This window comes from Musa acuminata, chromosome BXJ1-10 (assembly GCF_036884655.1).
Source record: "Musa acuminata AAA Group cultivar baxijiao chromosome BXJ1-10, Cavendish_Baxijiao_AAA, whole genome shotgun sequence".
NCBI classification, from domain to species: domain Eukaryota; kingdom Viridiplantae; phylum Streptophyta; class Magnoliopsida; order Zingiberales; family Musaceae; genus Musa; species Musa acuminata.
Window position 1 is genome coordinate 16,125,001 of NC_088336.1, and position 12,500 is coordinate 16,137,500.

Genomic DNA, 12,500 nt, shown 5'->3' on the forward strand with positions numbered 1-12,500 from the left:
AAGAAGCGAACATTATAGCGGTTTCGTGTCTGCGTTCTTTGGCTTCCGTGGCCGCCAATCCGTCTCCTCCCTCGAGACCTAAATCGCAGCGGGAGTTCGTCGAGGTATCCTCCGTTGCTTTCCTTCACCCTCGATCCGATCATCAATTCACATATTTCCACTGCCTGTTTGTTCTGTTATGCAATGATCACTCAGGGTCCACCCCTTGGGTTTCAATTTCTTGGAAAATGAACGTTTTTGACTTGTACCAAATCTTCTCCAGCTGTCAATGTTTGATGGAAAACCGTTCAGTTCTTGGATTATTGATTGTTTATGTTATTGATTGGCCGAGCGAATCTTCTGCTAACAACGATTCAGTTCGCGCCGCTTGTATCGCGGATGTACTCGAGATCCCCATCTAGAAAGAAAAGGAAATCAAGGCTTGCCCTTAAAAACAACACTAGGTTCAAAGCAGTTGGAATATTTTCAACTCGATCGCCTCATAACCTTAGCTGTAGATCAGTTTATATGAAGTTGATTCCTTGTTACCCCTTTATGGTTTTTGATCCATGTGGATCTTTTAAATGGCTGTAGCTCTCATTATCGATATATCCCTCAAATTGTTTTGTTTTTGTAAGTGAGATTACTTTAGAACGCTAGTCCATCTTTTTGATATCCGTACTATATGATCAAATGGGTTATTCTTGTGAGATTGGAAAGCTATACCAACATAAATATATAGAATTTCTCATGTAATTAATAGCTTTCCCAGTTTAATTTAATGAAATTGATGCAAGATATTGCTTGTTCATTTTTTCTCAGATATCCCTTGCTGCATCTTGTGTCTTGTGTTTTGGACTATTGAGCATTTACCGTTTTGATCCATAAATTAGGTAGCTTATGTTATTTTCTAAACGTCATTCTTTGTTGGAGCAAGACACATGTTTGCGTGTCAAAGTAATTTCACCAAGTCATTTGCAAAATATATTTTGTGATTCGCTATGTGTATATGGTTGATATCCTCCACTTAATGAGTATTTTACTTTTCTCTTACATAAAAGTAAACAGGGGAAAAGGCTTAAAGTTTATATATGGTGTCAGTATGGCGAACCTGATTGTTTTGTTGTTCTTAGTTTTCGTGAAGTCTGAGGTGATTGTGAGCAATATGTAGGATATGTTTCTTTCCATATGACAGTTCCTTGGATGACTCTTCCTTGTGGGGTATTTTTTTCTGTTAAACTTCTTCGGAAGTAAGATCAGAAATTCTGAAATCATTGTCTTTGGCATCATGATTGTATTTACTCAAACTTTGTGTTCCATTTTCTTGCATTACTGTTCTCTTATAAATACTATTCTTAAAATTCAGCCAACTATGTTGATTTCTAGAGATTGTGTGGTCCAATTCTTTTTTTCTTGACTGGTATATTGTACATAGGAGGCTTCTTGTGCTGTGAAAAATTGCTGCAGGCACTAAATACCCACCTCTAGTGATGGGGGAGAATCTGTTACTGGAAATTTCGATGATATTTATGCTAATGAATATCTGGGTTTTGGGCAATCCTACAATTTGAACCTCAGGTGGTAGATGGAGTTGTCATTTGCTTGTTACATGGGAACTGAGATTTTAACAGAACCATTACTCTCCTTTAAGGAGTTTTTTTGTTAATTTTGGGTCTCCAAGGTCATGCCTTAACTATGTTTTTTCACATACAATCTTTGGATGATAAATTGCATAGACTGTTGAATTTGCAGAGAAATGTTTCAGATCTTTAAATCACTGTCCAACGATCACCTTAGTGATATGTAGTACTGATTTCTAATACATGAATATTGTCCATGTTTATCTTTGTTAGCACTAAGAACTGTTGTTCTAATTAGTTAAGGTGTTTTATTTTGTGTATGTGTGTGCACATTTCGTTCTCTCTGTGTTTACAGATAATGCTTTACTAACCTTCATATGACATAGGAAATCACACATCATCTGCAGTGGCACAACGAAGATCCTAGATGCTGAGATGGATCATAATGGAATCTGGAATCATCCACAACATGACCCTCAATTAAGCTCAGGTGTTTGTACAAATTTTGTGCTTTTATTTCCATGGAATGGTGTATATTACAGTTATTGAACTAGAAACTTAAAATTTTGTATTTGATTTTTGAGTCAAGTGATTTTTTATTGTTTCATACATTGATGATGCTGCACCAGTCTGATTAGCCCCATGGCTTTTGCAGACAATCCAACAAGAGCTGGTGACCATCCATCATCCAGTTCCAGTTCAGGATTTCCAATTTCTTCTGCTGCCATTCCTGGAACATCAAATAGTTCTCACATAGATCCTGAGTGTCATGAAAGTTTTGGAAACTTTCCACCAAACCAAGCCCTAAATGAACCTTCTTGTTATGAACAACCTATAAGAGGCGATGGATACAACACAATTTATCCTCAGATGGACTATAGAAGGATTGCATTCAAAAGAAAAAGCCCAGTTATGCCTGTAATTGCTGACAGAGCTAATACTACCGGACACTATCAAGCTGGAAGTTCTTCCAACTGTCCCTCTTACCCTACTAGTTTAGAACCAAGGGTTTCTCCAAGTCCTGAATGCTGGCCTTTGGACACCCTAAACATGCCAGCCGGCTACAGAAATGACAATAATATCACTGGGGAAAGACTGCAGAGGAATGTAAGAAGCCGGCAAACTGAAGACTTTCAGTTAAACCCAGCTTGGTTCTATGACTCAAGATTTATGGCTTACCCATTTTATTCATCCTGTAATACTTCTGATCCAAGAATGGCACAGCAATGGAACCAACTTTCTGCACCCATGGTTCCCCAAGGGCAGCTTCCAACTCCAGGTTTGTCACAATAAGAAATTTGGCTACAGTAGCTTTGTACTTGGGTTGTGTGCGCTTCATGTTCCATCCTTTTTATTCCTGGAAATTGCAGGTGCTTTTAATCATGAGGTGAGCCGACCCACTGCAAGAGCCAATGCTAACTGCGGTACCACTGCCAGTAATAATGCGTATCTTTCTCATCCCAATCATAATATAAACAGAAGTGTTCCTCTGCCAGCTCTTCAACACCCTTCCATCCAAGGAATGGTGCCAGCTCAAAGTGGTCACAACCGCATGGTCGTCCCTTATAGCACCATCTCAAGCTATTCAGGCACCGGGATGTCAATTGCATCTGATATCGAAGTCCCGATGGGCATGGACGCAGCTGCACCTTCAAGATATATGAGGCCACTGTCTATCATAGGGCACACTGGCCATGGGGAAAGACACAGTGCAAGACATGCACATCGGAGATCTCATTTAATATTCAGTCAACATACTGCATATAATAGATTGGCACCTGAGGTTGATTTTCTTTTTAACGGAAGAAGGCATTACTCCACTGGCTCCAATTTGTTTGCGCATCATTCTAATGTTCGATGCAACATGCTTGCAGGGTATTTTGATGACTGATTGGTCAGCCTTCTATGACTCGGTGAGTTTACTTGATCAGCACAGGGACATGAGACTGGATATTGACAACATGAGCTATGAGGTAACTTAAAGTTGCTTTGTTTTTTCCAATGTTTCGTCATCAACCCTTAATGTTCTCTTCATGATATCTGGTTATTTTCTGCAGGAATTGCTTGCTTTGGAAGAAAGGATAGGGAATGTCAGCACAGGCTTGTCGGAAGAGACCATTTTAAGAAGCATGGTGGAGATGGTTTACCATTCTAATCAAATCCAGGAGGAGGGACAGTGTGCAATATGCCTGGTAAAGACCATATCCGTAACAAACGTTTGACTTGGGTGCTCCTGCTAATAAATTCTTGGAAAACACCACTGTAAAATCTGATTAATCCGTAAAAACAAATTTTGCTAACTTGATATTTTAAGTTCTAAGTGCACGACTTGCGTTTACAGGAAGAGTACAAAGACAAGGAGAAACTGGGAACACTGAACTGTGGGCATGATTTCCACGTTGGCTGCATCTCCCAGTGGTTGCAAATGAAGAATGTTTGTCCAATTTGCAAGGATTCTGCCTCTGGTAACACTTGGAAGGAGCAATGATTTCTTTATTAACAAGCTTTACTTAGTGATGTTATTTTATTCTTCCAAATCCTACATTGATTGTTCTTCAAGGATTAGCTGAGTTTGTGTCTCTGTATATTTGGGTTTAAAAAATTAAGCCACTAATGATACCATATTTAGTCCCCACAGAGACCACTGTGTGTGAATATGTGTCTCTGTATACATAATTACATATGGAATATATGTGTATAATTCGATGTGTTCAATCTTAGGGGAGAAGGTGGTGGTGGTGGAACAAACAGAATAGGGGAAAATGTAATAAGAAAATACTCGCTAGATTGAGTTGATAATTTTTTTTATTCTTTTTTCTGAAAAAAACGAATGGGGGAGAGGTTGCGGAGAGGGGAGTGGGGGAGGGAGGGGATGGAGGGGGAAGGTGAGGGGGTGAAGTGGGAGGGTGGGAGGGGATGGAGGCGGACGACGGGATGGGGTGAAATGAGATGGGGTGGAGGGGAGGGAGAGGGGGGAGGAGGGAGTGATGTGGGAGTGGCGGAAGGTGTGGAGGATAGTTAACCTCCTCCTCCCCCTTCCACTCCTGCTATCCCCTCTTACGCTCCCTTTCCCCATTCTCACTTCGCCCCCTCCGACACTCTCGCTCCCTCTCTCTCTCTCTCTCCCCCCCCCTCCCTACTCCCACACATTATACCCCCGGATCATCATTGAAAACACAATTTGGGATACTTTTTGATGTATTTGATCATCATAAATAAATAGATAGAGATATGACCCTTAGTTAAACAAATCTGAGAATATATATATATCCATATATATTATATCCTTTATGAATCATCAGAGCTTTGAGTAACAACTTGATCTGATTCATAAGGAATTTACCAAAATTTCAGTATGAGCAGTCAAATAATGTACAAATGTGATCGACTAGATTAGTACAATGTGCTATAGGAACTCGCACGACTGCAATCCTATTGCTCAGAAGGTGCAACGTTGAGTCAACTGATCGTTTCAAACACAACTCATTGAAAAGTGTTCATGGAAATAATATTGCAGTCGATTATAATATAGCTTCTTCCTGATCTTCAGAGACTAATTTTTCTTAAAAATTATGACCACTTAATGCCTCTTTAAAATTTTCATGTACCATATCCTTCTAAACTTAAGAATCTAATCATAGGATTCGGATATATTTTTTACCATTAATAGGAATAATAACAAAAATAACAACATACTATACATTTCAACTATTTGAGGTTTGGCTACATGAATCTTTGTCTAATAATTAACTAACTAAATTATGGATAAAATTACTGATTAAGAAAAAATAAATCACACCTAATGCTACCTATCTAGTTTAACAAATTATAAATAGATATACCAATTAATTATACCTAAAGATATTTGTTAAAGTGCCAAAAAAAAAAAAAAAGGGGAAGGCCTCCATTTTACAGAGGGTAAGTGCATAACCTCATCCTTGTGGGCAAAAAGACTAATCCCATAATTCAAATCTTGGCAACGTGGATTACAAAAAGAAAAATCTTGTGATGATACTTAGGATAGCCTCGTTAAAGGCCTAAGAACTAAATTTAATAAAAAAATATTGTAAATAGATTCCAGTCGTCATTAATATAATTAATCCTTTCAATTAATTTGACTCTGGCCGTTGACATTTTGTTCTCGAGAGAGCTCTAGCATCGATATTCCAAACTTTAACTGACATTTTAGTGACTCCCTTCATCTCATACTTGTAGACTTCTTCTCCCTTTCCATGACAAGGGCAACATATTATCCACATGAGAAAAGTGGACAAGGCTCCTCTCCCTCTCTCTCTCTCATCCCCTCTATTATCCACCTGAATAAAAGATATATGTCACGAGTTAGGTCATTCACCATCACAGACATGAATCTTCTTTGCAAAATGATACAAGTAATTATAAGGCCAACTCTAAAATCTTCTTTGAAGTTTTTGCATGGACGACAAATAATATGCCTTAAAGTTATAAGCAACCCAATCGTACAAACAAATCTCACCAATGTCACTTGGACATTGAGATACGTAAGCCAAGACCTGCTCAAATAAGACAATGAGATGAATCGGAATTTGTCTTTGCACATTGCTTAGGCCATTACATTCTATCAACTTCCATTAATACCATACAAAAACTAAAAAATAAAGAAAACATAGAAAATCAAGTGGGTGTATGTTACATTGTTAATCACAACCACAGTAGATCCTGTCAAGAATCACATTCGTGATTAAAAAAATGAAGCTCTATCTCTTGTAAAAGATGGGTTACACCCAAAAGAAATATGTCACTGATAGATATCAAACGTGATTGCAGTTTAGTCGATCATGGTATGTCCAATCAGATCAACACCAACCATTTTACCAAGTTATGCAATCAAAAAACAAGTTAAGGAGTAACCAAAAACCATGCACAGGGTGGCATGGAACAGAAAATACATATGATATAATTTTCTATGGCAATACAATTTTCTGCTTTGACAGCTTATTACGTTTATTCTAAGTCAAGAAATCACCTATCGGTTGAAGTATGTTTTCCTATCTCTGCAGCATGCTCGAGACAGAATACATGCAGTCGGGAAGAATCTTTGTCGGATCCTTGCATAACTAATGCTGTGGAGCTCGTCAATTTTAGATCAACGTTTTCTTAATTCTGGATGTATCAAAGCAGTTTTTACTGGCACAATTCGGCTGCCACAGATTTCACGGTTGACAGGGAGATCTTTGAAAACGCAAGTTAAATTTCCCATCTTTCAGCTACTGTAATGATCATCTTCATCAATTTATCGAATAGATGCACTCACTAATTTATTATCTTCTAAATAAGATGGCACTCCCTAATTTCTCATTCTCTGGTTGATCTGGGCTATTGAACTCTGATTCTATTTGACATTTGTCATCAGCAGCAGCAGCAGCACTGATATTATGTCCATTTAAATTATCTGAAATATCAGCAGAATGAGAACCTATCAATATCAATTTGGTTGTCATATTTCAATCTCCCTTGAATAAATGATTTGGGGTTCTGCTGCAGTTCCAAAGGGTTGACTGGCGTTACATGTTGATTGACTCTTTTTCCGGATCGTTTTTATCATAGCATCTAGACTTCTCAGTTGGAACATCTGAAGAATCCTCCTCTCTTTTCCTTGTTTCTCTTTTCTTATATGAAACATGGAACAACAGGAAATCAGCTAAAGATAATGAATCGTGACATACACACCAAATTATAAAACTTCATGTATGGCAATGAGAATATTTGTTTTTATAGAAAAAAATGAGGGAATAAAATTGTGTACTAGCAATAATATAAAACCATAACCCCGCTCATGGCAAAAAAACTACATCTAGAGCTGATATTAGTTGCCCTCGGTTAATTTCTCCTTCTTCTGTTTTGCTTTTAGTTTCTCTTCCATGTATTTGGTGACTATACAAATCTGCCTTACACATTTAACAATTTACCCTTCACTTGGTATGATAATTAACTTTGACAACAACAATGTCTTGAAGTAGACAAGTATCCTTCTCCTACAAGGACGAAAGCAACGTACCAAATAGGAATTGGGCTGAAAATCTCGGCACATCAAGAAAGTTTGCATCTTCAAACGACAGCATGCTCCTTTTTACCTAGAAAGAAAAAATTTGTATCCTAATCACATAGATGTATAGCCACAAAAGTAAACTAAAAATTCAATCAAAGAAAAAAAAATTAAACCTTCGATGAGCAATTGGGCTATCAATCAATCTAGTGTTCCAAGACGCGACAAGGAAGAGAGAAAATTGTTGGGCTGACAACCCATAATGGGTTCAGCTTATAGTGGGCTTTAGCAGCCCACAACCCACCTCCTTTTTACTAAACCCTAAATCCAAATTAGAGGTGGGTGGTGGCTACGATTTGGTGAGGAGAAAAACTACAGCAACAAAGAGAAAAATTGCACCAGCAACTTGATTCGAAAAGGGACAGAAAAATAAGAGAATGAAAGGAAAGAAGACAAGCACAACATAGAGAGACTATTCTCAATCATCTAGGTAATGTTCTCATCTCATGTTAGATCATATCTATAATAGATTCTTGCTGTGATTATTTGAGGGAGAATTTGGATATTGTGCACAGTGATATAATCCTTGTATCCTAGTTATTCTCTTGTGATTGTTGCTAGGGTTTTGGGCAAGAAATTGAGATTTGTATATTCATTATTCTTATAGTGGATTATCTCTAGTTTGCCCCGTGATTGTTACCCTTCACATTGGAGGGATTTTCCATGTAAATCTTGATATTCTATTTGATTGTGATTCCATTTAATTCCGCTACGTGTTATGGCTTGTTAATATTTGTTCATATAAAAAAGTTAGTTCTTCTTTATATCCCATCAACTAGTATCAGAGCAGAGTTTTGGTGATTTAATTATTTGTGTTTGAACATGGAGGTCGGTAGTGTTTCTCATATGATTAGTTTAAATGGAAACAATTGGATGATATGAAACCAAGAATGGAAGATCTTTTGTATTGTAAAGATTTGTATGGACCTTTGCAGGAAGATAGTACAAAGCTAGCAACTATGACAGATAATAAGTAGAAAATGTTAGATCAAAAAATAGTAGGGTTCATTCGATAGTGGCTTGATGATAGTGTCTTTCACTATGTTTCTACTGAAAGTTCTGCATATTCTCTTTGGAAAAAGTTGAAAAGTCTCTATGAAAGAAAAACTGCTGGCAACAAAGCTTTCTTGATCAGAAAACTTGTAAACTTGATAGGGTACTTCTATTATTGAGCATTTGAATGAAATGCAGAGTATCACTAACCAGTTATCCTCTATGAAAATGTCTCTTGATGATGAGTTGCAAGTGTTGTTACTTCTTAGTTCATTGCCATAAAGTTGGGAGACACTAGTGGTTTCCCTTAGTAATTCTGCATCATATGGTGTTGTCACCATGAGTCAAGTAACAAGTAGTTTATTGAATCAAGAGTTGAGAAGAAAGAATTCAGCAATATCTTAGAATGATTCACAAGTACTTATCTCAGAAAACAGAGAAAGGTTAAAATCTAAAAACAGTTCACGCATAGGTAGAAGCAAGTCAAGATCAAGAAACGATATTGTTTGCTATAACTGTGGTGAGAAAGGACATTACAAGAACCAATGTAAGCAACATAAGAAGAGCAAGAAAAAGGGAAAAGAAGTTGAGTCTACAGAGTCAAAAGATAATATCACAGCTATAGTATAGGGTGGTGATTATATGATTTTATCTCTTTCTGATGATATTTTTTCTTGTGTGTATTAGGATCTTGAATGGGTGATTAACACAGATGCTTCTTATCATACTATACCATGGAGGGAGTTTCTTGCTACCTATAGGTCTGGAAATTTTGGTGTTGTCAAGATAGGCAACTAAAGCATGACAGACATCATTGGCATGGGTGACATTCACATAAAGATCAACCTTAGCTACAAGTTGGTATTTAAAGATGTGAGACATGTAGTTGACTTAAGGCTGAATTTAATTTCAGTTGGAAGTCTAGATGATGAAGACTATGATAGCAAATTTCACAGAGGGCAATGTAAACTCAGTAAGGGTTCTCTTGTTATAGCTAGTGGAAAGAAATGTCACACCTTGTACAAGTTACAGGTCAAAGCTTATGGTGAGCCGTTAAATGCTACAGAGACTTCAGCATGGAGTTGTGGCATAGGCGATTGAGATACATGAGCGAGAAGGGGTTGCAAGCTCTTTCTAAGATAGAGGTATTGTCAGACCTCATAAGTATACATCTGAACCCTTGTATTGATTGTTTGGCTGGTAAACAACATAGAATTTCATTTACTAGTCCTACTTTATCTAGAAAAATGCATGCCTTAGACCATGTTTATACATATATATATGTGGTCATTTGAGGACAAAAACTTCTAGTGGATCTGTTAATGTTCCTAGTATTAGTGGTGCACTTTATTTTGTCACTTTTATAGATGATTTTTTCAGAAAAGTTTGAGCACATGCTTTGAAGACCAAATATCAAATTATTAATGTCTTCAAAGAGTTTCATGCTAGAGTTGAAAGAGAGATAGAAAGATAATTGAAATGTATAAGATCGGATAATGGTGGTGAGTACACAAGATTATTTAATGATTATTATAGGTCACATGGCATCCAACAATGAGATGACAGTTCTTGGTACACCTCAGCATAATGCTATTACAGAGAGGATGAACCGTACCATAATAGAAAAGATCAAATGTATGCTTTCACAAGCTAAGCTACCCAAAAAGTTTTGAGATGAGACTTTGAGGACTGCAGTTGATGTGATCAACTTGTCACAATATACAGCCCTAGATGGTGATATTATAGAGCATGTATGGTTAGAGAAAGATGTTTCCTATATGCATTTGAGAGTGTTTGGTTGTTGTGCATTTGCACATGTTCCATACAATGAGAGGTCCAAGCTAGATGGTAAGACAAAAGAATATATTTTTCTTGGCTACTCACATGATCATTTTGGTTACAGGCTTTGAGATCCAAAAAAGCAGAAGGTGTTTAGAAGTAGAGATGTGATCTTCTTTGAGGATCAAACCTTTGAGGATTTGAATAAGAAGGCACCAGCCAAGACTTCTGTAAAAGGATGAGTAGATTGTGACCCAGTTACTCCTCCAATATATCAAGGTGATGGGGGAGATGTGTAGGAAGATGGTGTAGAGCCTGATGTTGATCTACCTGTAGGACATGTTGAGCAAGAAGAAGTTGGAGAGCAACTTCCTATAGAACCTCAGTTGAGAAGATCTTCTAGATAACGTCAACATTCCAGAAGATACTCTACAGATGAGTATGTGATGTTTATTGATACAGGTGAACCAAAGAGTTTCCAGGAAGCAATTGAAAGTGAGTAAAAAAAGAAGTGGTTAGTTGCTATGTAGGAAGAGATGGATGCTCTTTAAAAGAACCACACTTATGATTTAGTATAACTACCAAAGGAAATGAAGGTCTTGAGGAACAAGTGAGTTTTCAGGTTGAAGACTCAAGAATATTGTTCTCAACCAAAGTACAAAGCTAGATTAGTTATGAAAGGCTTTAGTAAAAGAAAATGTATTAACTTTGAAGAGATTTTTTCTCCTGTTGTTAAAATATCTTCTATTCATGTTGCTCTTAGTATTGCTGCTAGCTAGGACTTGGAGGTTGAGCAGTTAGATGTGAAGATAACTTTCCTTCATGGTGATTTAGAAGAGAAAATTTATATGGAGTAACCAAAAGACTTCAAAGTCAAAGGTAAAGAGAACTTTGTCTACAAATTGAGGAAGAGCTTGTATGAGCTAAAGCAAGCTCCAAGACAATGGTATAGAAAGTTTGATTCATTTATGATAGAAAATGGATACAAAAGAATGACTTCAGATCATTATGTGTACATCAAACGGTTTGGTAAAGATTTTATTATTCTCTTACTTTATGTTGATGACATGCTTATTTTTGAGAAAGATATGTCTAAAATTGACAGGTTGAAAAAGGAACTGAGTGAGTCTTTTGCAATGAAGGATATGGGGCCAACAAAAGCAAATACTGGGAATGCAGATTTCCCGTGACAAAAAAACCAAGAAGATTTGGTTGTCACAGGAGAAATACATCGAGAATGTATTGGAAAGGTTCAGTATGAGTAATGCAAAGCCAGTTAGTTCTCCTCTTGCATGTCACTTTAAGTTATGCTCAGAATAGAGTCCATCAAGTGATAAGGAGAAGGAGAAAATACAAAAAGTTCCTTATACTTCAACAGTTGGAAGTTTAATGTACACGATAGTATGTACGAGGTTGGACATTGCATATGCAGTGGGTGTTACTAGTAGATTTCTTGTAAATCCAAACAAAGAGCATTGGGCAACAGTGAAGTGGATTGTTAGATATCTTAGAGGGAGCTCTAAGGCTTGTTTAAGCTTTGGAGGTGGACCACCTGTGTTGACAGGTTACACGGATACAAATATGGCAAGAGATATAGATACGAGGAAGTCTACATCAAGTTATGTACTTACTTTTGTAGGGGGAGTTGTCTCATGCCAATCTGGATTACAAAAGTGTATTGCTCTCTCCACCACAGAGGCAAAATATATTGTTGCTACAGAGGTTTGCAAAGAAATATTATGGATGAAAGAGTTCTTACAAGAATTGGGGCTGAAACAGGAAAACTATGTAGTGAATTGTGATAGCCAGAGTGTCATTCATTTTTATAAGAACCCAACTTTTCATTCCAAGTCAAAGCATATAAATATCATATACCATTGGATTCGAAATATACTTAAAGAGAAGCAATTACAGCTTCAGAAAATTCACACAGATGACAATGGAGCAGACATATTGACAAAGACTTTACCAAAAGAAAGACAAGAGATATGCCGACAACTAGTCAGCATGAGACAACCTCCCTTATGGGTTGAAAGGGAAGGTTGTTGGGCTGACAGCCCATAGTAGGTTCAGCCCATAGTGGG

The 12,500-nt window shown here is 37.2% G+C and overlaps 1 protein-coding gene across 3 annotated transcripts in view; it reads left to right on the plus strand.

The window, feature by feature from the left end:
- The window catches only part of LOC135595235 (probable E3 ubiquitin-protein ligase HIP1), a 4,328-nt gene extending 54 nt beyond the window's left edge, over positions 1–4,274 (plus strand). The window contains exons 1-7 of one of the 3 annotated variants that reach the window (XM_065085880.1): positions 1–104; positions 1,946–2,049; positions 2,215–2,838; positions 2,930–3,342; positions 3,434–3,532; positions 3,617–3,751; positions 3,901–4,274. The exon at positions 1–104 is cut by the window's left edge and continues 54 nt beyond it. In XM_065085880.1, the coding sequence (XP_064941952.1) occupies positions 1,995–2,049; positions 2,215–2,838; positions 2,930–3,342; positions 3,434–3,532; positions 3,617–3,751; positions 3,901–4,047 (1,473 nt within the window). In that variant the 5' untranslated portion in view covers positions 1–104; positions 1,946–1,994 and the 3' untranslated portion in view covers positions 4,048–4,274. Of the gene's footprint in view, positions 105–1,945; positions 2,052–2,188; positions 2,839–2,929; positions 3,343–3,433; positions 3,533–3,616; positions 3,752–3,900 lie in introns of those variants that run through there. The other 2 variants (XM_065085883.1, XM_065085882.1) reach the window with 2 other exon arrangements.
- The last annotated feature ends 8,226 nt before the right edge of the window (positions 4,275–12,500 follow it).